Raw genomic sequence first — 26,900 nt, 5'->3', positions numbered from 1 at the left:
GTTAATCACGCAACGGGCTCGACTGGGGAAACCCAACCATCCAGGGATCCTGGAAGAGATCATGGACTGGCCAGAAGGTAGAGATTTTGGAGCGTTGCCTGAGGAGGTGGCTCGTGCCCAAGAGGCACCGCCATATAACGAGTTACCAGAAGATGAGAGGCGTTATGCTCTCTTTACTGATGGATCCTGTCGTGTGGTAGGAAGCCATCGGAAGTGGAAAGCTGCTGTGTGGAGTCCCACAAGACAAGTCGTTGAGGCCACTGAAGGAGAAGGAGAGTCAAGTCAGTTCGCAGAAGTAAAAGCGATCCAACTTGCCCTAAAGATTGCTGAATGGGAAAAGTGGCCAGTATTATATCTCTACACGGACTCCTGGATGGTGGCTAATGCCCTGTGGGGGTGGCTACAGGAGTGGAAGAAGACCAATTGGCAGCACAGAGGTAAACCCATCTGGGCTGCTGCATTGTGGCAGGACATCGCTGCCCGAGTGGAAAACGTGGCTCTAAAGGTACGTCATGTAGATGCTCATGTGCCCAAAAGGCGTGCCACTGAAGAACATCAAAACAATGAGCAAGCAGACAAAGCTGCCAAAATTGAAGTAGCTCGGCTGGACCTGGACTGGGAGTGTAAGGGTGAGCTGTTTGTAGCTCGATGGGCCCATGAAACATCAGGGCATCTTGGCAGAGATGCAACGTACAGATGGGCTCGTGATCAAGGGGTGGACCTGACCATGGAGGCCATCTCACAGGTCACTCACGAATGTGAAACATGTGCTGCAGTCAAGCGAGCCACATGAGTAAAGTCTCCCTGGAACAGAGGGCGATGGCTGAGTTTTCAATACGGTGAGGCCTGGCAGATTGACTATATTGGACCACTGCCACGAACACGCCAAGGCAAGCGCTACATACTCACCATGGTAGAAGCAACTACGGGTTGGCTAGAAACGTACCCTGTAAATCATGCCACTGCCCGAAATACCATCTTGGGTCTTGAAAGGCAAATTTTGTGGTGACATGGTACTCCTGAAAGAATCGAGTCAGACAACGGGACCCATTTTCGAAATAATCTTATAAACTCCTGGGCAAAGAAACATGGCATTGAGTGGGTGTATCACATCCCTTATTACCCACAAGCATCTGGAAAGATTGAAAGATATAATGGACTGTTGAAGACTATGTTGAGAGCATTGGACAACGGGGGATGGAAGCATTGGGATATAAATTTAGCAGAAGTGCAGCGGGCGGAGAAAGCAAGCAGCCGATTCAATGTGAATGATAGAGCAAGCTTCGATTTTATTGAAAGAAATCACACCTTATATAAGCACTCTACAATACACTACTCGCAAATCTATTGGATACATTTAAAAGGCTACATTATAATATATCAGCCATTGGATACATCTAAAGGGTCACATTATAATATCCCAACCCCCTGTGGTATTTCAGGTATGCATAAACACTTTTCTTCCTTTGAACTTGTTTTCCTCCCAGGGCTGTTTTTCAATCACCCCCAAGGCCATAATGGGCCCCAGTTTATCTCTTTGCTCTCACAACAGTCCTTGTTAGCATCACTGAGCCCTGAATCTTCTTCCTTGTTAGCATAACTGTACCCTGGGTTTTTTCCTCTGTTTACCTCAGGTGGCTGTGACCAGCTCCTGCAGGGAGCTATGGCCTTGTTCTACTAGCCATTCTCCAACAATTCCCCCTTTTTCTTTTTGTGCAGCTTGCACAAGCATAACCTTACTAAAACTTTTCATCATGCAACTAACAAGTTATCCTAATGATTATAATGACTAATATTACTATTCCCAACCACCGCAAACCCTCTTGTAAGAGATTTTGTAGCCAGGAGGACAGTCCAAACACAGCGTGTAACCATTGGTCCCAGGGATTGTCAACTACCTGTACCTTTTGTAAGTGCTGCTTCATCCATTGCAATTGACTTTGAATCGACTGACTATGATCAGATAAATTAAAGCAGCACATTCCCTCAAAATCCCGACATCCATGTCCCTGGGCAAGCAAAAGAAAATCTATGGCAGCTCGATTTTGTAATACAGCATGCCTCAGACCGTCCACATCGCTAGCCATCTCTCGAATAACTCTTGTGGTAGCATTAGACTGTTTCACTGCCCAGCAAGCCAGCTTCTTAATACTAGCCAGTGCATGAGCAGTACCTATTGCAGGGACCATGGAGGCAAAAACTCTGGCGGTCACTCCCCATATTTCAACTGAATCATCACACTTCCCAGTAAGGGCTGAGAGATCGCGTTTGTTACGCAAATTTACATGCTTTGCCCACTGATGTAATGCTGGGGCCATGAGAGTCAGGTGACCTATGAAACAAGGACCACCAAATGCCCGTCGTGGTATACCTCCCCATGCTCGGTCTCCACAAATCAAAAACACTCCATCAGGAAAAGCTTTAGGAGTTCCATTGTTCCATATTGATAATTTTCCATTAACTTATGATCCTAATGCTCCTAAACCACTACCCAAAGTACTATTGGTTCCACAATAATCTCCCTTATTCTGGTAATCAAATCCCTTGGTATGAGAAGTTACATTGATCCAGCCTGACAAATTATACTGCTTGTAATTATGAATGCCCTGTTTAAAATTACCCAGCATAAAACATGTCTGAGTCCAATTTTCTGAGCTGTTTCCAATCACAACAGATCCCAGTAGGTCCAGCTCCTGAGGGTCCCATGGCAAAGAAGTGTTCAAGTTGTTAATAACTGCAGCAGCAGCCTGAGAGGTGCTATTAAACTTACAAGGAGAAACATTGAATGTTTGACAAATTACCTTTGGATTGCCAACGGGTACCCCGAAGAGACAGGTCCTAAAGGGGTCAGCAGGAGAAGCCAGAGATAGACAGAAGTCTTTTTGTCCCGTCTTAGTCACCCAAGTGATCCAAACATTCGTTTTCGGCAACATCATCGGGACAGTTTGTATAATTGGTATCATTGCCAGGAACATTAGTAGCTTTCTGAGCCGGCCTCGTCCATCGGCTGGGAATCCATTGAATACCTGTAGGAGTAATGATACACATATAACCTCTGCCCACATATTTAACTTCTGCTGGACCCTTCCATATTCCTGTTTCTAATTCTCTGTACATTACATACATAGGTTCCCTCTCTTGTTTTCTCACTGCTCCTCCATGAATCATTGCAGGAGGGAGTTCTTGATCAGAAAAAACACACAGGTGATTTAAAACAAAAACAGTTTTCAACAGCCTTTCTGCTACATCAGTAATATACTTAAACTTTTGTAAATACTGTTTCAATGTTTGATTTGCTCATTCTACAATAGCTTGACCAGTTGGTGAGTGTGGTATTCCTGTTATATGCTTTATTCCCCACATCTGACAAAATTTTCTAACCCTTTCACTGCAATATGCAGGCCCATTGTCAGTTTTAATTGTGGTGGGAACTCCCATAACTGCAAAGCAACTAGTAAGGTGACGTATTACATGCAGTGCCTTCTCTCCTGTTTGGGGAGTTGCCCATATGTATTTACTGTAAGTATCTATAGTGACATGCACATACTTTAATCGTCCAAATTCATTAACATGTGTCACATCCATCTGCCATAATTCACAAGGACCTAAACCTCGTGGATTTACACCAATTCCAAGTCCTGGGCCATGATGGCTACATGTAGCACATGCACGAACAATGCCACGGGCTTCCTCCATAGTGATGTTAAACTGCTGATGTAGTCCTCAAGCATTCTGGTGAAACATAGCATGCGATTCTCTTGCCTTGACAAAGTCACTAACAGGGGCTGCTACAGAGACCAGCCGATCAGCCCGGTCATTACCTTCCCCTAGTCCATCAGTCCATTTATGACTCCTGATATGGATTACACAGTATGGTTCTGCTCGCTGCACAATTGCAGATTGTAATTGCTGTAACAAATCAAAGAGCCTTCTATTATGTATGTCTCGTATCCTTGCTCCCTCTATACGACTGACAATACCTGCAACATACAGAGAGTCTGTAACAATATTCAGTTTCTTATCAATCCATTGACTGCAAGCCCAGACTACTGCAGCTAGTTCCAATGTCTGCAGAGAGTCTTCAGGCTGTGCTTCCAATAATTGATGTTTCCATTGTCCATCCTCGCTCCATGTGACTGCTGCACGTCGCAAGCGTCTTCCAGCATCAGTGTAAACTGTAATAGCATCCTGAAGTGGTCTCTCACTTATTTTTGGCTTTTCCATCCAGGCATGTAGACTCACCCATTTCAATACTGGGGCTTTCAGAGTTTCAAGTTTTACGTCTGCTGAGCTAGACAGCAAGCTCAATTGTAACTCCAGTGAGTGCTGTAAATACCAGTCCAAATCCTTCTTCTGGATCGGAACATATATTGTTCCTGGCTCCTTCCCTGTAATTTGCACTAATCTTGTTCTACCCTTTTGTATTAATTCAGCTAAGTTAGAAATTTTCGTCTGCAGCATCATCACTGGCTGTATTGTTGTAAATACCCATTCCAAAACAGCTATCTGATTCTCCCCCTTTTTCTTTTTGCATTGGGTCAATGCACCTATGAATTGACGTGCACCTGATAAAATAGTAAGGTCTATAGGATAATCTGGATCAATCTGATCGACTGCCCTCGTTGTGACATGTTCTGCAATTTCTTGAATGGTACGTTGCTGGTCCACAGACAATTGTACCGGCTGGGCAGGATCGGTCCCTCTTAATAGAGGACGCAGGCATTCAAGCTGGTCATTATCAATACCTACAATAGGCCAAAGCCATTGTAAGTCACCTAATAGTTTCTGGGCATCCGCAAGCGTCTTAATGTCTGTATGAATGACCAGTTTCTGCGGGCTAATTTGTGTTTCATTTATTGTCCAACCTAAGTATTTCCATGCTGGAGAACGCTGAATTTGGTTGCAATAACCAAAGAATGTTGTTCCAGTTGTTGTTGCAAAAACTGTTCCTGCCGTACAGAAAAAGGTGTCTGCTGGGCAAACAAGATATCATCCATATAATGATAAATAATTGTATCAGTCCAGGCATTGCGCACTTCTTGAAGGGCAAGGTCCACAAATAGCTGACAAAGTGTAGGACTATTCTTCATTCCCTGTGGCAATACAGTCCATTCAAAGTGCATGGCAGGCGCTTCTCTATTAATTGCAGGCAAAGTGAAGGCAAATCGTTGAGTATCTTTTTCATGTAACTTAATTGTGAAAAAACAGTCCTTCAAATCTATAATTAGCAAATGCCATTCCACAGGAATTACTGCTGGATTAGGAAGACCTGGTTGTAATGCTTCCATCGCCTGCATCTGATTGTTAACTGCTCGGAGATCATGCAGCAGGCGATACTTGCCTGATTTCTTTTTAATAACAAAGATCGGCGTGTTCCAAGGGCTCACTGATGGTCTCAAATGCCCTTGGTCCAGCTGTTCCTGCACCAACAGATGTGCTTGTTGCAGACTTTCCTTTTTCAATGGCCACTGCTCGATCCACACAGGAGAATCAGATAACCAGGTCAGTGGGATCGGGAAAGTCCATCCTGCAGTGACCGTCACTGAAAAGTTTTTTCTGTGGTTAACACCACTCCAAATTGATTTAACACGTCACGTCCAATAAGTGCTTGTACTCCCCGAGGCAGTGGCATAATGGTGACATACAGACTAGCTAGCTGTCCATCCTTTACAACCTTAACTTTGTTGCAGCTCTTCTGAACTTGTGCAGTCCCACCAACGCCTTCCACCCCTCCCAACACAGGGTGAGAGGGCCAATGAGAAGGCCAATGATGAGAACTGATTATAGTGATGTCAGCACCTGTATCAAGAAGGGCTGAAAAAGTCTTTTGTTCTCCCTCATGCATAAGATTAACAGTCACTTCAGGCCTGTTATTTAAAGGTAGTCAACAAAGCCAGTCCTCCAGTGGATCCAAAACCCCCGGACCCACAGTCTTGCAGTAATGTGGGTCGATCATCCATAATCTGCTGCAGCGGTACTAATTGTGCAACACAGCTGCCCTTAGGAACATGCATAGGTGGAAATGATGTTTGCAGAATTATGCTGATTTCCCCAACATAGTCTTTATCAATAACTCCAGGTAAAACAAACAGTCCTTTAAGTCCAGTAGATGATCGTCCTAATAAGAGGGCTCCAGACGGCTGCCCACCTATTAGGAGAGGTCCCATAACTCCTGTGGATACCTTCTGTGGTCGATTGTCAAGCAGAGTGACATCTACTGCTGTTGCCAGGTCCAGGCCAAGGCTCCCTCTGGTGGCTGGTTGCAGCTGAGCTGGTGATTGTTGACGATCGCTGGCTGCACGTAGGTCACAGGAGCCACCATTGGGGTCTGCGCGCTGCGGCTCGGGGCGCTCATCTTCCCGTTTCCCAGCCGAAAACAAACCGTGGTATCATGGTTGTCTGCACGGCAGTTCCGACACCAGACGTGTGGTACCTTGCACTGACGTCTAAAATGACCCTGCCGGCCACATCTGTGACATTTGTATCTATAAGCTGCAGGTTTACTGCGCAGGGGTTTAGACTGCCTTAAAGGCGCAAGCGCAGCAAAAGCCTGCTTGTTAGACTCAATTAAGCTCTTTCCCAGGTCGTTCATGGCGTCTACTAAAAATGCCTGGGGCCCAGCAGGGACTCGGCTCATACGCTCTAGCATATCTTCTATGCCAACATCAGCTGGTAAAGTAACTAGAATGCCCTTTGTAGATGAATTACAGTTTTCCAATGCACACTGCCGTAACAGTGTGCCCTTCATCCATTCTGGGACATCTGCCTGATTAATAGCTGCTGTAATTCGATCTACAAAGGCACCAAAAGATTCATCTTGCCCCTGCTTAATTGACATATATGATGGAGATGGAGGCTTAACTTTTGTACGATTCACTGCTTCCCTAGGAGGTCTCACAGACTCCAACAAAACTCGAGGTCCTGTTTGCATCTGTAATTCAACTGAAAAGAATGGACCTGTACCCATTAATTGCTCCACAGTAACTTGAGCCAAGGGATCATTTGGCGGTCGCGGCTGGTGTGCAAATATTTCACAGGCACACTGCCAGTGAGCTTGCCATAACAGCAATTGTGACTGAGTTAAAATCAATTGCATGACACCTTTCATATCTTCAGGACACAACAACCCACGACCCCAAATATAATTTAACATTTGTCTAGTTGGTTCACCGTGAAGCCCCGACTCATTAACCGTGTTACGTAGCTGACTTAAAAGTTTCCAATCAAGGGGCTCATGATGACCAGCCATACCTCCCGCACCATCCATATCATACATAACAGGGAAGGCTTGAGTTGGATCAAAATCTCTAAGTATATCAAACTGATTTTCTGATACTGCATGGCGCGCAATTTCATCCCAATTTATTCGCATGGTCGAGGAAGGAGTCTTACTCTCGGGAGGAGTTTTACTTTTGGCTATCGGCTCTGCATCCGGCAGTGCAAGTACCCCATTTTCGTTTTCACAATTTCGTTCCAGTGCCATCGGTGCCGAGGGAACCGAGGGGTCCGCCTGTGGCCCCGACTGTTCCAACGGCTCCGGTGCCACGGGAGCTGTAGGAGCCGAAGGAGCCAGCGGGGCCGTCCGCGGAATTTGCGGCCCCAGCGGCTCCAGCGGCCCCGGCACCGCATGCGGCGGTTGTTTCGGCCGCACTACTGGCACGGGAATACCAGATTGGGGGGGGGTGAAAAATAGTCTGCGGCCGCTGTAATGCGTCCTGCATTTTTATCTGTTCCCTCCAACCTTACAGTAGCGGCCGCGGCTATTTTTTGTTCTGCCTTATGTTGTTTAATAGTATTAGCCACCTCCCGCCACGATTTCATTAACTTTTTTGCCGCTTTATCCTCATCTATCACCGTATTCCATAATATATCCACAAAATCGCGCCATTCTGACTCCTCAAACAATAAATCTGGCTCTGTAAAGTGCCCCTTAGCCTTGCCTAGAGCTATCAGTGCGGCTAAGTCTTTTAACAGACCTACTCCCCGCTTTTCTAAAAAGCGCTGTAAAAGTTTGAGGGCTACCTCTTGTTCCATTGTCCTGCCCGGGCAGACTTGTTTTGATTCCTTTCCTGTATCGCAGCTTGACGACCTTCAGCAGTATCCGATCAGTAGCTAACGAGCAGTGCTGACTTTTCCTAGGTTTCCCCAAATTCAGCCTTCGTTATGGCCTTTCCTGGATATACCACTTCGGCCTATTCCTCATTAGCCCTCTCGGTTCGCAATATCTCCTGAAGCAATATTGTGGATCCGCTGCTCCAGTGTCAGACTTACAAATCCCGGCGCTTCAGGAGAAGGCACACATCTCCTGCACCAGGCAGGTTCGGGTAACCCTGTTCAGTGCGCCACTTGCGGCGGGCGGAGAAAGCAAGCAGCCGATTCAATGTGAATGATAGAGCAAGCTTCGATTTTATTGAAAGAAATCACACCTTATATAAGCACTCTACAATACACTACTCGCAAATCTATTGGATACATTTAAAAGGTTACATTATAATATACCAGCCATTGGATACATCTAATATCCCAACCCCCTGTGGTATTTCAGGTATGCATAAACACTTTTCTTCCTTTGAATTTGTTTTCCTCCCAGGGCTGTTTTTCAATCACCCCCAAGGCCATAATGGGCCCCAGTTTATCTTTTTGCTCTCACAACAGTCCTTGTTAGCATCACTGAGCCCTGAATCTTCTTCCTTGTTAGCATAACTGTACCCTGGGTTTTTTCCTCTGTTTACCTCAGGTGGCTGTGACCAGCTCCTGCAGGGAGCTATGGCCTTGTTCTACTAGCCGTTCTCCAACACAGAAGCCACTTGGCTAATTAATACCAGAGGATCTGTTAACCGTCCTGGTCCTGCCCAAACAAACCCCCTTCATAGTGTGGGAGGAGATAAGGTCCCCGTAGTACACACAGGGAGGTGGCTGGGGAAGGCAGTGTGGATTGCTTCTCCCTTGGGAAAAGGCAAGCCCACTCATGGGATTGTCTTTGCTCAGGGACCGGGATGTACTTGGTGGGTAATGCGGGAGGATGGGACTACTCAGTGTGTGCCTCAAGAACATTTAACCTTGGGGGGAAAGTAATCTGTGGGATGAGTTGTATGTTGCAGGAAGTGATGGAGGAAGTAGGAACGATGAAGAGTGAACCAGATACGTGCAATGACGACCCAAACCTAGCCGGTGCTGGAGTCCAACGGTCAAGCATACTTCTGTCCTGAGCATCTATCTTGACAGATGGAAGCCAAGTCAGTGAACATCTGAAGGAGTGAAGAAAGCTTATGGAATGGATAAATGAATATTATGTGGGACCTGGGCATAATGTAAATGGTATGGAATAAGGGGTGGAGACTGTATTGGGTCTGGCTGAACTGGAATCGGTTTTCCCCTATAGCAGCCCTCACGGTGCTGTGGTTTATGCTGGGAGCTGGCAGGGTGTTGATAGCACCCTGCTGTTGTGGCTGCTGCTGAGCAGTGCTTACACAGCACCAAGGCTCTTTCTGATATTTTCCCCAGTGGGACGGGGTGGGCAAGATCTTGGGAGGGGACACAGCCAGGACAGCTGACCCAAACCGACCAAAGGGATATTCCATACCATATGACGTCTGCTCAGTATAAAGCTGGGAGAAAGGAGGAAGGGGGTGGGGTCACCCTTGGTCCTCCGAGGCAACTACTACGCGTATTGGAGCCCTGCTTCCTGAGAAGGCCCGACATCGCCTCTTCATGGGAAGTAGAGAATAAATCTGTTTGCTTTTGCTTCCGCGCGCGGACTTTTGCTTTGCTTTGCTTATATTAAAACTGCTTTTGTTCCACCCACAAGGGTTAGTTTATCTTCTTTCCCCTCTTTACCCTGTTGAGAAAACAAAGGGAGGGGGGGGGGGGGGGGGGGGGGAAGTGATAGAGCGACTTGGTGGATACCTGGCATTTAGCCAGAGTCAAACCATCACAACACCCTTTCTAAGCACTCCATCAGCTTATCAGGGCTCTGCATTTGTTTGGGAGTGAAATTCCAAAGCAATGGAAGAGACCACCGACTCAGGCCTTTGCCCCTCTTTCCCACATACCTTGCCACTCACTATTATCTGACCTCGGGGCAGGTTTCCAGGTGCTGCTATTGTTAGAGAAGTGTCACATGGCCCAAAACAAGATCTGGCAGGCATTTAGAAAGTATTGCGCCACTATTACAGTGGCCTGCATGCTCCAAGGATAATTGAAACTCCCAAACCCAAGAGGATCTCTTTCCCTGGCTTGCCCATAGAGGGGGTGCGACCCTTAACAAAAGCCCAGGCAGCAAACAGGTACTGGCCTGTCCCCACGAACAGCAATACAAGTACATTATAAGCAGTCAATAGCCAGTATGACAAAAAAATCCCCTTTATACGTTTTCCTCCGACAACAAACACCTGCACTGGGAACACACAGTAGATATAAGGAATAATCCAGCCTTACCATGCAAGCAAGTGGGCCAACATTGCAAACCTTTTCTTATCAAACAGTACAAATACAAACAGAAAAATTACACCCAACAGATTGCTTTAACACAGTCTGGTCAGGGTCTGTCCTTTTTGATTCTTATTTCAACCCACTTGTGCCCCATGTTGGTGCGCCAAAAAGGCTGTGTTGGTTTTAAGCCCTGCCAGGACCGGAGACCACACTGTCGTTGTCCCTCCCCACCCTCAGACACAAGTAGGGCACAAACCCCGGGTTAAAATATAAAGAAATTTAATACAACAGTGTAATAAACAATCTGAACAATAACAATAGCGATAATAACAACAACAAACAGTAATAACAGTAAACAAGACAAAAGATATACAGAGAAATACTGCCATGGATACAGACAGCCCACCACATGCTCCCCGTAACCAAAGCCACAAAGGAAAGCTTCCCGCACTGCCGCGTCAGACCTGACATCAGCATGGTATGAATAACCCAGCAGGAGATCCCTTCCCCCTCCCTGCTGGGGAAACTTAACCCTATCCTAGCTGAACCAGGACACTCGATCAGCAAAACATATGTTAATTTATTAACAAATTGACAAGAAATTTCCATCCCATACCTGAGCTACAGTACAAGCTACAACACTGATTTTCTTGTATTGGTATGGCAGTAGCTATCTACTCTATACATTGTTAAAAAATGCAGCCTTGTACACTTTATGATTGTTCTTACTGTAACAGTAAAGCAACTGTTCTCAAAAAAAGGCCTTTGAAGTGTGGAGTACTTTGAGCCTTGTTTCCACATGGAAACAGGGACAATATTCAGTTAAGTCCAAAGGTCACACAGGTGGCCTGTAGCAAAGCAGCAAAACTAGACACAGGTATCCCAGGCTAGTTGTTTAAAATGCATCATTATTGAATTCAGTACCCTTGTCTATGTGATGTAAGGTAGACTTTAAAAAGCAATGGAAGAGCTTCCTCCTATTTTTCACCTCTTTCATAGGTTTATGGAGATGTCTGCATCAACACACATCTTTGAATCTAGTGTGTCTAAAGAGCTTGCCCTAGCTCCTTGTGAGGTTGAGGAAAAACTCTCAGTAGCCATCATGAGGGCAAATGAAGTTGTAGACACTGGTGTTAAGTCACTAGAGTCCACCCACCTCCCCAGCCCTTGCCAAGAAGCAAAGCTACTCCAAATCAGGATGGTTCACTTGTGCAGTTTAACCAAAAGCATGGGATTTTATGAGAATTATAGTTTTGCATGGCTGACAGTCTCAGCCTTATCATGCCAATGAAAATAGCAAGTAGGTTTTTGACTTTGACTCTAGGATCCTGACTGGTTTTGAAATAAAAGTCTGAGGAATCATGGTCCCAAGAGTCTTCCTTACATGTTTTGACTCAGATCAGCATTTTCTCTTTCCTGCATGCTCTCTGCTCCCAATTGCAGTGATCACCCTTTACCTGGAGGCTTTCAGAAATGAGAATTACAAAAATCCCTCATCTGTGTAGCACCCTTTGACTACACACCTACTAAATTAACAAGGATCAAGACCTGTGAGTAAGGCTACCCCAGTGTCTGAGGCATAAGCATTTACATACTACAAAACAAATACAATTGGTGCTACAGAGTAATTTGGGTTTGCAAACTTGGCAAAACAGCCAAGGGAAGTGAAGGTGAATTTGATGCATCCTCTTAGGCTGAGGAAGTATCTCTGCATTCAAGTTGAGGCATGTTGAAAGGGAGCATGAAAAAATCCATGCACTAGGACCTTGTAGCACAGCCTTGGGACAAAAGCTGTCTGTAAGTCTATATCAAAATTTGTACTCCTGTAAAAAGAGAAACATGTAGGCTTGGGGGTAATGTTTGAAGTTGCAGTGTCTAAATGTACACATACCTACACCTACAAATACCCAAGCTAAGTATTATTTTCAGCTTATGTTGTGCCAGTCCTTGGAACTGAGAAACGTCGTTGGTAACATTATTAACTCAGGCTATTTTAGCATTAGTAAAAGATTAAGAAAAAAGACCTCACCTTCCAAAACTACAGATAAAAACCCACAGCAGTAGGATTTGGCGAGCTCCAAACAGCAGTGATACCCATGATATCCTAGTAGGGTTTCAGATTCAATGGTCTAATTCCTCTTCTCAGAATTAAACACATTTAAGTGATGTAATTCTGCCACTGTACTGACAACTAACTCCAAATGAAAAGCCAGATAATGAGATTTTGTAGATTTAGTCTTACTCCAGATTTCTCATTATGAGACTAGGTAAAAACCTATTTGAATCTCCCTCATTTCAGAAGGCAGATGATGTGAGACAGCTCTGAGTTACCCCTCTGTTACAACATACCGTGAGATTGAGTGTAGCATGTAACACTCAAACATGATTCTTGTTGAGTATGTTTAAATTTACACTTTTCTTTACACCAAGACTTATTATATATGGAAAACCATGGGTATGCACAAGTGACTGAAGAATGGGTATTTCTGAAGAAGTGTGAGAGGGTTAGGCCTTTGCTTCTCATGGAAGTACAGCCAGAGACAGCACCTTGCTCCATTACACCCTTTGAAAATACAAGCCAAGTGAGAGTACTAAACTCACTCATTTTCCACAGAAAGGCTTAAGGAGAGCAGTGTATGTAGTGAGGCCAGCTGGGTGACTCCAATCCCAACGAACAATTTTCCTTCCAATTCAGGTGTAGAGGAAGATCTGACCTATTTGGAAAAAAAACCCTACTTCAGCAGTCAACGATCAGTTTTCATCTTGAGCTAGATTACAAATAATGTGGTTAATTTCAGGAGAGACTAATTCATTCTTGTGAACAGAAGTGTGCTCCTTTCCTCGGTCTCCTTCTGGCCTCATGAATCTTTCCCTTATTCCTGTACAGTGGTGCAAGTTTCAATAGGCAGGACTGGAAAACATTTTCATTTCAGTTTACAGGTTTTAGGAGAGTTAATTGCTAAAAATACACAGTAATCATAAGAATAGCTGTAACATTGAGAACTGACAGGCAAAGTTAAAAATCTGGAAGTGGTATCCTGAGTTTACAAGAGGGAAGTCACATCTGCTCAGTAAAATTTGCAGCTATTTCTGTATGGTTTTGCTTAAGCTAAACGATGGCTGAATTCATGTTTATCCTGGCTGTGTTCTTCAGCCAAGTTTCCTATTTCCACAGTAGAAGCTCTGCTCACTCTGTCATTAACATTTGTCCTGAAGTTTCAGCAAACAGCCCTTGAACTCCAAAGAGTTGTCTCTGATGTAGAAAGAATTCAGTGATTTGTTAGTGTTTATTGAAATAGATTTGGAATAAAATGCGATTAATAGTTTTTCTAATGCTAATAATCCTGTTTCTTTGAGAAATACGCTAAAACTGTTGCACTAAAAATCAGATTAGGTTTAAAACGGAGGTGCAGAATACTTCTATTTAATTTTTAACTACACTTTTACAGATATCTCAATATAATGTTGATGCTCTCAATCTTTGCTAAAAAGTGATAATTTTTTTTGCGATTTTTTTTGTCTGTGGCTCCACCTGTTTTTCTTGTTTTTGTTTTGTTTTGTTTTTTTTTTACTTCCAGTGCAGAATTACTGTGCTGCCACAAGCTTTCACTTAACCACCAACCACAGAAGCAATTTAACCTGTGGAATTTAATTCTAACTTGTACACCCCAAGTGCAAATACTTATTTAAACATGTGGCTAATTCTAAACAGAGCTAGTCAAGTGAATAAAGCTACTTACATTAAAATACCTGTGAGATTAAGTTTTTAAACTATGTTTACACCATACTGAGTAGTGCTGTGTAGAGCTGGATCTGGAGCTAGATGGTGGAAGAGAAGCCAATTAAGTTCGTCCTACAGGTGTTGCTACCATTCTAGATTATTTCTAGGATTCACTGGTGTGCTGATGGTGCTGTACTGTGCCATATACAAAACCAGCCTGTTCTGAACTAGCCCTGGACTTTCTCAAGACAGTACTGCACAGTGTTATCACATCATTAGTAGTAGCAGTAAAGCACGGATCCTTCTGCTGGAAAATGCTATATTTTTTTTTTTTTTTTTAAAAAAAAAGAGCATCCTTTCATACATAGCAGATATTTTTAAAGTGCTAGTTCAAAACCAATTATTGGTTATATGATTTCCAGCTCAAAATCAAACATGTATAATCGATTTTAGGCTGCTATTTCAAAATTAAAGCTCATAAAATCATCTTACATAGAACTCCTCATGAACAGCTACCAAGGACTGTAGTTTTTTCACTGGTGATTAAATTTACCCATCATGAAAGGGAGCAATGATAATATATACCATTAAGACTCTAGAACAATTTACGCTTTTTGCAAGGCCTTTCATGCTAATTTTAAAACGTGAAGTAGACATCTGCAAATCTTAGCTAGAATATGACTTGTATTTCCACCAAGATGCTGAAATGCAATTTAAAAAATATTGAAAGACATAATTCCATGAGATCGCAGAAACACACTGAATCCTCAGTAGTAATACTAATTAAGTGTACTAATTTTTTATTTTTATCTATGAAATAAATTATGTGAAATGTGAACTAATTGCATTGTTTTGACACAAACATCTTGCCAAAATGCTGTTTTTTGACTATAACTTGTTCTCTATGTCATTAACTGTGGCACTTACCTTGAGTGCAGTGAACATTGCTGCTTTTTTTTGATTCTTAGCTATCAACAGCTGTACATGACTTAAATTTATCAGTTCCTGAAAAGCTACAATTAGACCATTTAGTCGTATTAAAATATGCATTACTATATCTACGTGACAAAGCAAGTTATGCTATGATGATCTCATCTGCAGCCTATGTGAATTACATATATTTTGATTTATGTATCTAAATGCCTATACATCTATCCAATGTTAACTGCAGAGAAAGAACAAAAAAAAATAGAGCCTGTCTGTACAGAGGATCTATACCCAGTCTGTTATTCTACTTTGAACTTCAGTTTTAACAGTCATCTTGCAAGTATACTTAATATTGATCTTGGCCACACTGAAGTCAAAGAATCTTACTGATTGTTGTGGTCAAGTTTGTACTGTTTTTACTAATATAAATCAATTACAATGTTGAAGTTCACCTGGAACATTAAAAACCCTATAAATTCTGGTCTGCATTCTCAGTGAAACTCAACTTTCAGAAGAAACAAAATTTCAAAAAGCTAAAAGCTCATTCCCCATTACAGCTATTTGAAGGGTTGGAAGAAGTTTCCCAAGTTGTTTAATGGCAACGAAGGGCTTCATCAACCATTGACATTCACAAGATTACTGGGCATTTCACTGAATTACAAATAGAAGTGCCCATAAATTTTCTTGCACATCAGTTACCAACTGAAATACCTATGAAAGTCTGATCACTTACAAGGAAAAGACAATCTGGTCATCCCACACCTATGTGCCACATGTGCCTAATTTCCGCATCAGTAACCAGTTATTTATTGATATAGAGCATACTGATTTAGGACTACTGAAACAAGATAGAAGTTCTGTCCTGTGAAAAGCTTCCTGACATAAAAATGTAAATTACTGGACTCTAAGTCACATCTTCTAAATTTCTTGTTCCAAAAATACCTGAACAACTTTGACTCTAATTATTAGAGTGGGACAGTCATCAAGACTGCAAACGCCTCAAATCCAGATTTTGAAAGCTTTATTCCCTATTGGCCTGTCTTAATGCCTTAGCTTGATTAAAGCAAGGTACCAAACCTTATGAAAGCAGCAAGATGAGGAGTTAGAAATATTTACTTGCAGTCCTTCTAAAAAGCATCATGTTTACTAACACAAACAAGCCATTCCAGCAGTGCAAGTTCCACTCAGCATTGTTCCCAACTCCTTCCAGATTGCTAATGTGCAGGTTCAAATCCACAGAAACCTAAAATCAACAGTTTGAAACACATCTGATTACCCAGTGACTGCCTGAAAAGGCAGAAGTTGCATATTAGTCTAAGCAGGAAAAAAATCCACTTGAAAATATTTTTCCCTCAGAATGCTATTAGTAATCCTCTTCACCATTTTTCAAGTTACTAACCCTTATGCTTCTCACCAAATCTGAACAGCATTAAAGTGATCATGAGAAGAAAGCTTTCCGGAATCAGTAAATATTTGGTTTAAAAATGGCAAAGATGGAGAGGGAAAACAAACAACCCAGCCCTCTTTGCTTCATCACAAAGGAAATGACAGAGCACTGTGCCACCACCCCGCTACTACAAGCATTGTGCTTATAGCATGGTATACAATTGCACTGTACATGGTTTATATAAGTAGTTGTCCTGACTGTCCTTTTGGTTTGGTTTTTTTTGTGGTGAAAAACGTGTATTTTTGCTGCAACTGTATCTGGAGTTTCACTCCATTTGATCTTTCTATTCATCTGCAAACTTACACACACTGGAGTGTTTCCCATAGCTTTCTACCAAAACAACTGTAAGAACACTGGAATAATGATGTCTGATTTCTGAGATACACGTTTTTATGCTGAAAACCAAGTTCCTTATAGAACTTGGATAAAAACGCCCCCAAGAGTTAAAAAAAGAAACTAAATACATGATGGTTTCTTTTAAAAAGACAATCTAGGAGCAAGCTGTGAATTTCTATAATAAACCACAAGCAAGATAGCTCTGAAAAACTGTATGATTTAAGAAGTTTTACAGCTGGGGGTTCATAAAGGGGGACTGTAATAAAAACTTAAGTAGCCATGAGTAGCATAGAGCCAGAAGATAAGAAACGTTTGCTGTCTCTTCCAGTATCAGATGCAGCCATCCACAAATTCAAGTAGTAATCTGCAAATGAAGATAGCAGGAGCCAAAACAGAGAGAAGTGGCTTTTCCAGCGATAGGAAAAGCAGTCAAACACGGCAGCTGCTCTTACCTTCCATGTAGAATGAAGTGCAAACAGTCCAGAGCTCTTCAGAACAAGTTGCCCTGGTTTCAGCTGTGATAGAAGAAAAATCAGCCCTTAGAAGCTAGAATTGTGCCATGTTCTGAATTCATTGTTCAGCACTGTGCTAAACACAAGTGTTTAGCAGCTGGTTGTATCTTGCTGAAACAACACTAAATTCACATGCCTGTTTTTTTTTGTTTGTGTTGGTTTTTTTTTACCATCTCTTCAGTGATAACAAAAACATTATCTGATACTGCAACTACATTTGCAGAAAAAAAAAAAAATAAAAGAGTACTCTTAAAGACATGGCAAATCAAATGTGTATGAAGTGTGAGGGATTAAGAAACCAATTTGCTTATCCTATTTTGACAAGACAAAAATCTAAGGATGGAACCACTCCTGCTAAAGAATTTTTGTCAACTCAAATTATTTTGTCTAAATACTAAAGCCCCATTACTATTGTCTTCTCTACAACATAGCTCTATCTGTAAGATTTATGAAAGAAGCAGTCTTTGAAGTCAGATTTGTTCTTTAAAAGCATTGTGTATTACCTGGAGATACTGTACAGTTCCAAGTTCTGCTGCTCACTTTACACTCCTTTCTAGAAACACACTGATAGAGTGTTGTTACAAGAGTCCATTAATCATGTTACTTTCTCTCAGTTGTGCCAAAGTTCCCTAAATTTGGTAGGGCAGATTACTGATGTCAGGTCATATACACTTGGGATCTGCAAATGCTGGGGAAGAAAACTTATCACTCAGGGCCAGCATTGTGAGAGAAATATGACACTTTTTACGATTTCCAAAGATTATTTGACTAATTCTAGAGGTTTTGACATGAAAACAAATGAAGAATAAAAAGTTATGTGTAGTAACTGCCCATGTATGTGAACTTATCCTTGAATAAATCTGGCATGCTGAGGTTTCATTTAAACCAGTAAAAGCACTTCACAGAAGCTGACACATAATATATACAGCTGTCAGGGCCCTTAACTGTCTTTTTGTTTGGTTGGTTGTTGTTTTTTTTTTATTCCCCAATGTAGTAGGCTGATACAGCTTGACAGCAGTTCCCCAGGAGCACAGGACCAGAACCAGTAAAACCAACTAATTCCAAAAGAGGTGAAAAGTTTTGTCATGTCTGAGGAAGTCTGTCTTTTCCTCACAGGGAAGACAGGAAGTTTCTGAGAGCAATTAAGCCAAAATTAAACAACACAGAAAAATCTAATCATGACAGCCATTTGTCACAGTACAGGGGAGCTATCTAGATCAATCTTTTAGAAATGAGGTACACACAAAATGTGCTACTGCTTTATTTCACCCACTCATTCACCACTCCTGCCTTTTTCCTGGTTTCCTTCAAAACCTGAAACATGGGTTTGTATCTTTTAACCTGCAAGAATCTATAACCCCAAGTATCTTCTCAACCTCCATATCTACACAGAACAAAATAATTCTCATCAGGGATGGGGAATAAAATTATCATCTTCAGAGAAGTCCTAAGTGGCACAAAGCTTTTCCAGCTCATGATTACTTCCTGGAATTCTGGACATTTTATGAATTTACACAATACACCCACAGAAAGAAATCAAAAGACTAAGTGAAACAGGCCAGAAGTCAGGGTCTGCAGAGAAGCAGCACCATTTATGCAAGAATAAATTCTTCAATTGTTCAGATCATGGACAGGAACACATTGCTAGGAGCAATTACTAAAATTACTAACTTTAGCCTTTTGTGCTTGTGAGTAAACCAAGTTTTCCAATACTCTAAAAAGCAAAAGATCCACAGAAAAGTCCAGAATGACAATGCACCACAAAAAACATGGACTGATGCTCTGCTGTGAGGGAATCCCAAGAAACAATTACACCCAGTAGAGCACAGAAAGGATCCCTGTGATAGTTTTAAGCCCTGCCGGGACCAGAGACCACGTTGCCATTGTCCCTCCCCCACCCTTGGACACAAGTAGGGCACAAACCCCGGGTTAAAATATAAAGAAATTTAATACAACAGTGTAATAAACAATCTGAATAACAACGATAGCGATAATAACAACAACAAATAGTAATAACAGTAAACAAGACAAAAGATATACAGAGAAATATCACAATGGATACAGACAGCCCGTTCCGCATGCTTCCCGCGACCAAAGCCACAAAGGAAAGCTTCTCGCGCTGCTGCGCCAGACCTGACCTCAGCATGGTATGAATAACCCACCTGGAGATCTCTTCCCCCTCCCTGCTGGGGAAACTTAACCCTATCCTAGCTGAACCAGGACAATCCCCCCTGCTCACACAACACCAACTGTGAAATACTGTTACAGGAGATGTAAATTTAAGGTTTAATACATTGATATCTTCATGATTCATCACTGTAAAACATGAGGGTATTTGGAAGCCCTGTTTTGAATCTGTGTGCCACACAGCAGTCCAGGCCTTCCTGCAATCTACCTCTGACCTAGCTCAAGTTGGCAACAGCCAAGGGCTACCTTCCATCCAGCCAGACCACTCTCATTCCAACAATACCCATACAGGATTGGTCTCTACCACATTCTCACTCCCTGCTCCTAATTCTGAAAAGAATTTTCTCATGTTTTCCTGGCAGCACAGGAACTGGTTTCCCAAATAAGCTGCTGCTTATATCAGAACACCTCTCCCATCAAGATTTTCTTATCTTTAATTCCATATGTGCCCTCAGTAACAAATTAGTTGACCCATCCCCATGTACAACCCTGGTAAATTTAATAAAGCTTTTAAGAGCCTGTTGACACACACCTTATCACTCACCATACCTACCAGCAAGATGACTAGAGGCACTCTCCTTTCCAGAGATGGCCTACTTAAGCTGCAACATCAAGGTTTTTTAGTACCTAGAAAACGCATATTAGCTTGGATTACAAAGTTCCCCTGGCTAGGGAATATCATCTTGAGCTACCAAAATCCACATTCGTTCAACTTCCCCATTTATATTTTTAGGGAATGAGCCTGGGATCTGAAAGCATGAGTACTTTGTAATTCAATTCAGTATTAGGCAGAACTGTCAGCAGACGAACAGCAGCACATCAAAAGAATGTTTTATTGACCTGATTTAACCACATCCTCTGATAACCTGCACCATGACACAAAGAAAACCTGTCCATATGTTACTAGAATTGTATTGTTATATGAACAGAAATAAGCACATACTATCTCAACTGTATTCAAAAATATGTATTAATGTCACAAATATTTACAAGTGACATTTTTTTCCCATAAGACTGCTTTAAGCCAGGAAAATTCATGAACAGTAAAGGGAGAATCTAATAAATTAATTGAGAGCCACAATACTGATCACTGACTACAAAAGACTCAAAGTTATGGTTTTGGTTTTATTTTTTTTAGGGAAATCAAGAAGAACCCAAAAATGGTGGTTTGACTCTAGATGGTTATATAAATCTTGTGAAAGAATTAATATGCTCCTTCCAATAACAATACCTGCACTATTTTCAGACTAATTCAGTTGAAAAAGAAACTATGCTGAGGAAAGTCTGTATAATCTTATTTGTTTACTATTTATGTGTTAGCTACAGCATTTCTTGTTATATTTAGAATTTATTCCTAGAATAAAACAGAAAACTGAAAATGCATTTTACAAAGACAAAAACTGAAATTCTCAAATATCATTTATACAAATAGATATCTACCAATTCTTAGAAAGTGCCTATTTTTCTCATTTTGTTCCACAATACAGCCCAAAATTCATTTTCTGTGAAGAAACAGAAAAGTATATTCTAATAAAGCTAGAGAACACTTAATTTTGGCCCCATGTCTGTAAGAAAAAAAAAAAATTAAATGCAAAAAATCACATGTGAGTTCAATACAAAAAAATCTGTAGACTTAAAAAAATCAATCCAATAAGCTGTTCTAGACAATCTGGACAAGATGTTACCAAAAAATTCATCATTTGCAAAACAATTAATATCTGTAACATATAAGCTTCTCTGTCAAAGTGTAGAAATTCAGTGCACAACAAAATCCTGTATTCATTCAGGGAAGGAAAGTTATCCCACAGCAGCCATCTGACATCCAGCGGCTGTTGTGTCTGTTTGTTCACATACTTTGGCCTCCGTAAAAATATCTGAAACAGGCTGCCCATTGCTCCCCTTTAGTGTTAAAACAAATAGCATGTGCTTATGGTCGTAAGCACTATGTTTAAATGTCTATATTCAAAATACACATGGGTACCAAATATCTTCAAATGCTTTCCTTTCATTACCCAAATAAAATTAAAAAAAAAAAAAAACAACAAAAAACCCCAAACCAAAACCCAGAAAAAATATGCTTATGACATATAACTGATGCAAAAATTTGTCTAAACCATTAATATCAGAGGTTAAAAGATCCACTTTATATATTAATGCTATATGTTTCTAATACAACCTATTAAGTGCTATATTCTCGAGTAATTTGCTGCAACTGGGATACAACTCTTGCAAAAGCTGTCCCTCAAAAGAAACCATCCTATATAGTGTTCACTTACAGATAGCACTATATTACAATATTTTAAAGTCAGAGACTCAAGCAACAGAAAATCACCCTAATCTCTCTGAAAACATAGAGATATAAAAGATACATTTCACTAACAGTGTTAGCCTCACACTGGAGCCAAGACAATCTATTCTACCTTCTCTAGTTAGTAAATCTGTGATGAGATCAAAGTGCTTTATTACAGTTATAGCATTACTTTTCTTAGGTGGTCTGCACTGTTCCTCTAATAATACATTAAAAATAATACAAAATAGTAGTGAAGATTTTGTTGTGCTTTTTTTTTGTTGCCCTTATGGTTGCATACTGGAGAAGTGACTGTTTTTCTCAAAACATTCTCTTCTGACTGTTATGGTGATCTAATTCAAATCCTTGCTCCCAGAACTGTATGCTTTATTTTCACTTCTGACTACAAACATCACACTTCTGAAAATGGTAAGGAATCACAAACTGTGTTATTTGAAAATTACAATACCTTATTTTACAACCATAGTGTGTACAAATCATCATTTCAATGAAATATAATAGTTACAAATACTTAAAACTGTATAAGTACAGTAGGTTCTACAGAAAGTAACCAGGATAATCAGTAATCTACCATTTGAAACAAAAACAATAAATAAAAGTTTAAGTATTAAAACTGAGAAAAAATATTCCTGTACATTGTACAGTACCTTTTGGTTAAAGAGTCTTAACAAAAATATAGTAATGTCTTTTAAGCATTCCAGTTACAGATGGTTTGATATTAAAATTTCAAGATTTATCCATCATGAAAAAAATATTGCATTTTTCCATAGGTGCAGCAGAAACTGTCTCTCTCTGAACAAGGCTTCAGTCTTCAAAAAGATATAGACAGTAAGTATGAATTCAGATGAAACATCAAAAAATTATAATACAGTACTCAGTATGTATGGTTGTTACGCATTATGAATTTTACATTCCTTTTTATTTTGAGAAAGCAAGACTAAAAAGCCCACTGTATATCACTGAGCTCAGCTGGATCCTCAAGTTCTCCATCAGCCTCCAAATAATTCATAAGAGCTGTCACAGCAGGGTCATCACTTTCACATATTGCATCAAATTCCAGCTGAGAATTACCACCTATAAAATCATTAAAATATTATGGTAAGCAATAAAAAGCACAGAGAGTATGGTAACTTTCAAAACATATTTGTGTTTAAACAGCATCTTACTTTGAAGTCAAGGCAAACATTTACATGTAAATGTTAAAAAAAATAATTTATCAAGTTATAGAAATAATAGTTGTCCACAGACAGTTATAAAGACATAGATAACTTGATTTAAGAAGATGACTTAAGTCTTGCCAATCCACTGGACTGCTTCCAACTGCTAGCTAGTAAGACTTGTGCCCATGCAGTGAAGTTTATATTACTGAAGTGGAAAACTGCTTTCTACTTTATGTTACTTTAGTGAGAAACACAGTCATGTACCTGAATTCTCATCTGATGTACTATACAGATGCACTCCAGAAACCTTTCTAGTTACTGTGTGTTAGCTCTAGAAATCAGCACTATACTCTTGCCTTTAACAACAGTAAGGTAAAATGCTCTAGCTCAAGTATCAATGAAAAACGTTTCCTTGCCTACCTTGGATAAAATGTTGGGGATTTTTTTTGTTTGTTTGTTCTTTTCCAAACCCTTACTTGAGGATTAGCTTTTTTTGTGGGTTGGTTGCTTTTTTTTATGTAACAGGCTCATAGCTAAACTGGAAGAAAGCCACAGGTTATAAATAAATAAATAAAGCTCTAGTAACTGAAAGAAAAGAGGGAGATGGAAAAGTTTCTAAGAGCTGAAATACAGGATAAGCATAAACATTGCTTTTATAGCACTTTGCCCTTTATGTTAAAAATAATACAATGGCATTTTCCTCTTACAGGGCCAGGGAATCCTATATCCAGATTAACTGCTGCCTCAGTGCATGCTTGAATGAGGGAAAAGAAAACTAAAAAGAAAAAAATCTTTCTGAAACATTTTGACTAGCCCTTTATATTGACTGTTCACAGCTTGCAGTTAAGAAACAGATAGTTAAAAGGACAATAGTTCTGCAATTACAGCCAGTTCCCTTATCTGACACCAAAATACTTTTCCTTACCCGTCTCTCTTTTCTGGAAGGAGAACTAATAAATACCTAATTAAAACTGCAGCATGCAAGAATGCAATGGTAAACTTCTGTTACAAGATGTTATTGTTGTCATGAGATTTTTAATGACTGGTCACATTTTATTGTTTCCCTTCCAGTGGTAACCATATCTGTTTTAAGAATCATCTTCAGACAGACAAATCTTTTTACAGCCACATTTAAATTGTAAAGTGGTGCACTCAAAAATTACGCCATTTATCAGAAATTTCTTCCCCTGCAACCCATAAAATATCCACAAGAGAAGTAAATCTTACTGAGGAGAGGTTCATTAGTGGAAAAGGGAGTAGCACCCTGGTCTCTCGAAGTCTCTAGAACTTCTGTTTCTGAAGAACATAACTGAATCAACTCTTTATTGGGCACCTGAAAGAACAGAAGTAACAAAAGGGACAGAATTAAATCCTAAATTTAGTCACAATTATCACATTACAGAAACATTATAAATCACTGTTGAAATATTAAGAACAAAATAGAGTAAATGAAAAATATGCATTAACAGGCAGATCTACTGCATTTCAAAGTAATTTTTTTTAGGAGGTCACGTAGCATTGGACTTGGCTTAAATAAAAAGTGTTACTTACACATCTGTCAAAGGTATTTCACTGTGATGGCATCTGCTTTATTGAGGGTCTAATTCAATATTCAGCAAATAAATCTAGCACAACAAATTGTACTGGTATATACTTTCCATGTCTAGTATCATAAACTACAAATTCCCAGTGACACCATGTTTGTCAAGGTCGACACATTCTAGCTAAAGATTAAAAGAGACCCTCATACCTCTATATATTAACCTATATGAATTACAATCTTGTATCTTTTCTATTATTTTGTGTCTTGTTACCATCATGATAAAAATTAAGTAATTTTAAATTACTTTTTGCACTTCAGAAAAAAAAGGCTAGCAACAGAAATGGAAGTCAATCTAACCAAACATACCAGAAAAAAAAAAAATCCTCTTCCCCCCCCCCCCCATTTGTTTCATGTAACATATACATGAAATTTAGCAGGATAGATTTCCTGGGTTGCCTAACTTCTATTAATTACCTAGTAGAATACATAAACTTGAAATGTTTTACAAAAGCATTTTAGGAACAAATGCGATACCAAAGCAGAGAATAAAGAAAATCTTCAATGAATACAATGAAGTTTTTCTTATGAGATTCTGCATGGTTTAGGGAGTTCAATGTAAGTCAGCCAACTCCTAGGGGGAAAGATGTGTGGTAAGGCAGGGGAGAACTGATCATAAAAAAAGGGAGGAAGCCAAAACAATCCCTAATCCACAATATTACTGTTATGAGATAAAAACTGCAATGGGAAGATAAACTGTCTTTAAATTGAAATAAATTTACATTCAAAGAAATGCTGATGAAGAAGTAAATGTTTGTTTGTACAGTGCACAACATACAATATACTTAAGTAAAAAACATGTTAATTATTTCCATAGCTATGGTCAATAACTATGATAGTTATAGTTTGTGGTGTTACCAGCACTACCAGATTAGTAAACCAGCATATTCTATCAATTTTAAGACTACTGAAATACCTTCAAAGTAAAAACTTTAAACATTCCAAAACATACAGCATAGATTTTTAAAAGGATATTCAAGAACATTAAAAGTAAAAGTGAGAGAAAACAAGAACTGATATTTTATTTAGGTTGTCAGACTGAACAGGTGGAAACACTTTTACTCTCTGATGGCTATTTAGCAAAATTTTTAATGCAATTCCAAATCCAGAAGAGTCCTCATCTCATGACTCACAGTCATATTTAGCATATTTGTAGAGCTTCAGCAGAGATCCTAATAATTGAGTGGAGACTGCAGTCCTCTCAGCTTCAGGAATAGCCCCTTAAAGCTTTAACTGATGCACCTGCAAATGAGATTGGAACTTCTGCTGCTGTCACATCTCTCAGAAGGCTTTCATAACCGCCAAGTAGTTAGCAGTACCTTACAGCTTCTCTCACAAAAACGCAAGTCAGGGTAATTTGGTTCAAACATGGGCTTTGAGCTATCTGACATTAACCTTTTACTTTTAGATTTTTACAGGCAGTGACATACTCACATTGCTGCAGTTTACAGTTAAAGAAGGTGACTTTCTCAAGAGATGTGATGGACTTAACTCCCCAGATGGTGAAGAATGCAACCTAAAATTGTATACATTTAGTTGATTTACTAAGTCACATTGATCATAAACTGAAAAAAAGCCTGTGTTGCACAACCCACCAGACCTCCCCAGTGTCGAAGCACGAGCCAGATAATTTGAGACAATGATGTGTTAAATTCTCTGGGAGATTTTAAACTCTCCTGCTCCAAGTTTTGATAACACAAAAAGCAGAAGAGATCAATAAAGGCCATGGGTCATAATTACTTGAGCATACTTTGATTTTTCTGCTGAACCATCAGTACTGTCAGATCAAATGGTAACAGGTTTCAGAATTATGCACACTGGGAAAAATAGGTATATTTCAAATACATACAAAATATAGACAATATAACAAAATTCTGCTAAACTGTGGAGGAAGAACAAAACATCCTTCTAATGCTCCCTCTATTATTTTGTTATACCTGTCTTTCCACATTTTCATAAAATTCCAACTAAAAATAAAGATCACTTGTTTGTTATCAGAATTCTGTGGGATACTGCTCATCCTCCCTCATCGAACATGCCAGATAGGAAACTAACAGTGAAAATGTCGTACCAGGGCCCTTTGGACAGCTTGCTCTCATCTCCCCCTGCTCTTCCTGACTCCAAAAAGGACAAGGCTATAGAAGAATTGAGGCGCTCTGGGATGCTTCCTCAGATCCGAAATCTGTCACTTCCTCAGATCCGAAATGTGATAAGGGATTGGAGGAAAGATAGAAAACAGGAGAATAAGCAGCCTAACTTAAGTAAATTGAG

The 26,900-nt window shown here is 40.3% G+C and overlaps 1 protein-coding gene across 1 annotated transcript in view; it reads right to left on the bottom strand.

Moving 5' to 3' along the window:
• Window positions 1-19,303: 19,303 nt before the first annotated feature.
• BMAL2 (basic helix-loop-helix ARNT like 2) overlaps window positions 19,304-26,900 on the bottom strand; it is a 46,665-nt gene continuing 39,068 nt past the window's right edge. Inside the window, exons 15-17 of the mRNA XM_074901163.1 lie at window positions 26,064-26,145; window positions 24,257-24,362; window positions 19,304-22,943 (exon numbers count right to left, since the gene is read on the bottom strand). Of these exons, the coding sequence (XP_074757264.1) occupies window positions 22,807-22,943; window positions 24,257-24,362; window positions 26,064-26,145 (325 nt within the window). The 3' untranslated portion in view covers window positions 19,304-22,806. The remainder of the gene's footprint in view (window positions 22,944-24,256; window positions 24,363-26,063; window positions 26,146-26,900) is intronic.

Source organism: Athene noctua, chromosome 3, assembly GCF_965140245.1.
Source record: "Athene noctua chromosome 3, bAthNoc1.hap1.1, whole genome shotgun sequence".
In the NCBI taxonomy this organism is placed as follows: Eukaryota; Metazoa; Chordata; class Aves; order Strigiformes; family Strigidae; genus Athene; species Athene noctua.
The sequence above is the reverse complement of the archived record's forward strand: the minus strand, read 5'-3'. Positions and strand labels throughout refer to the sequence as shown.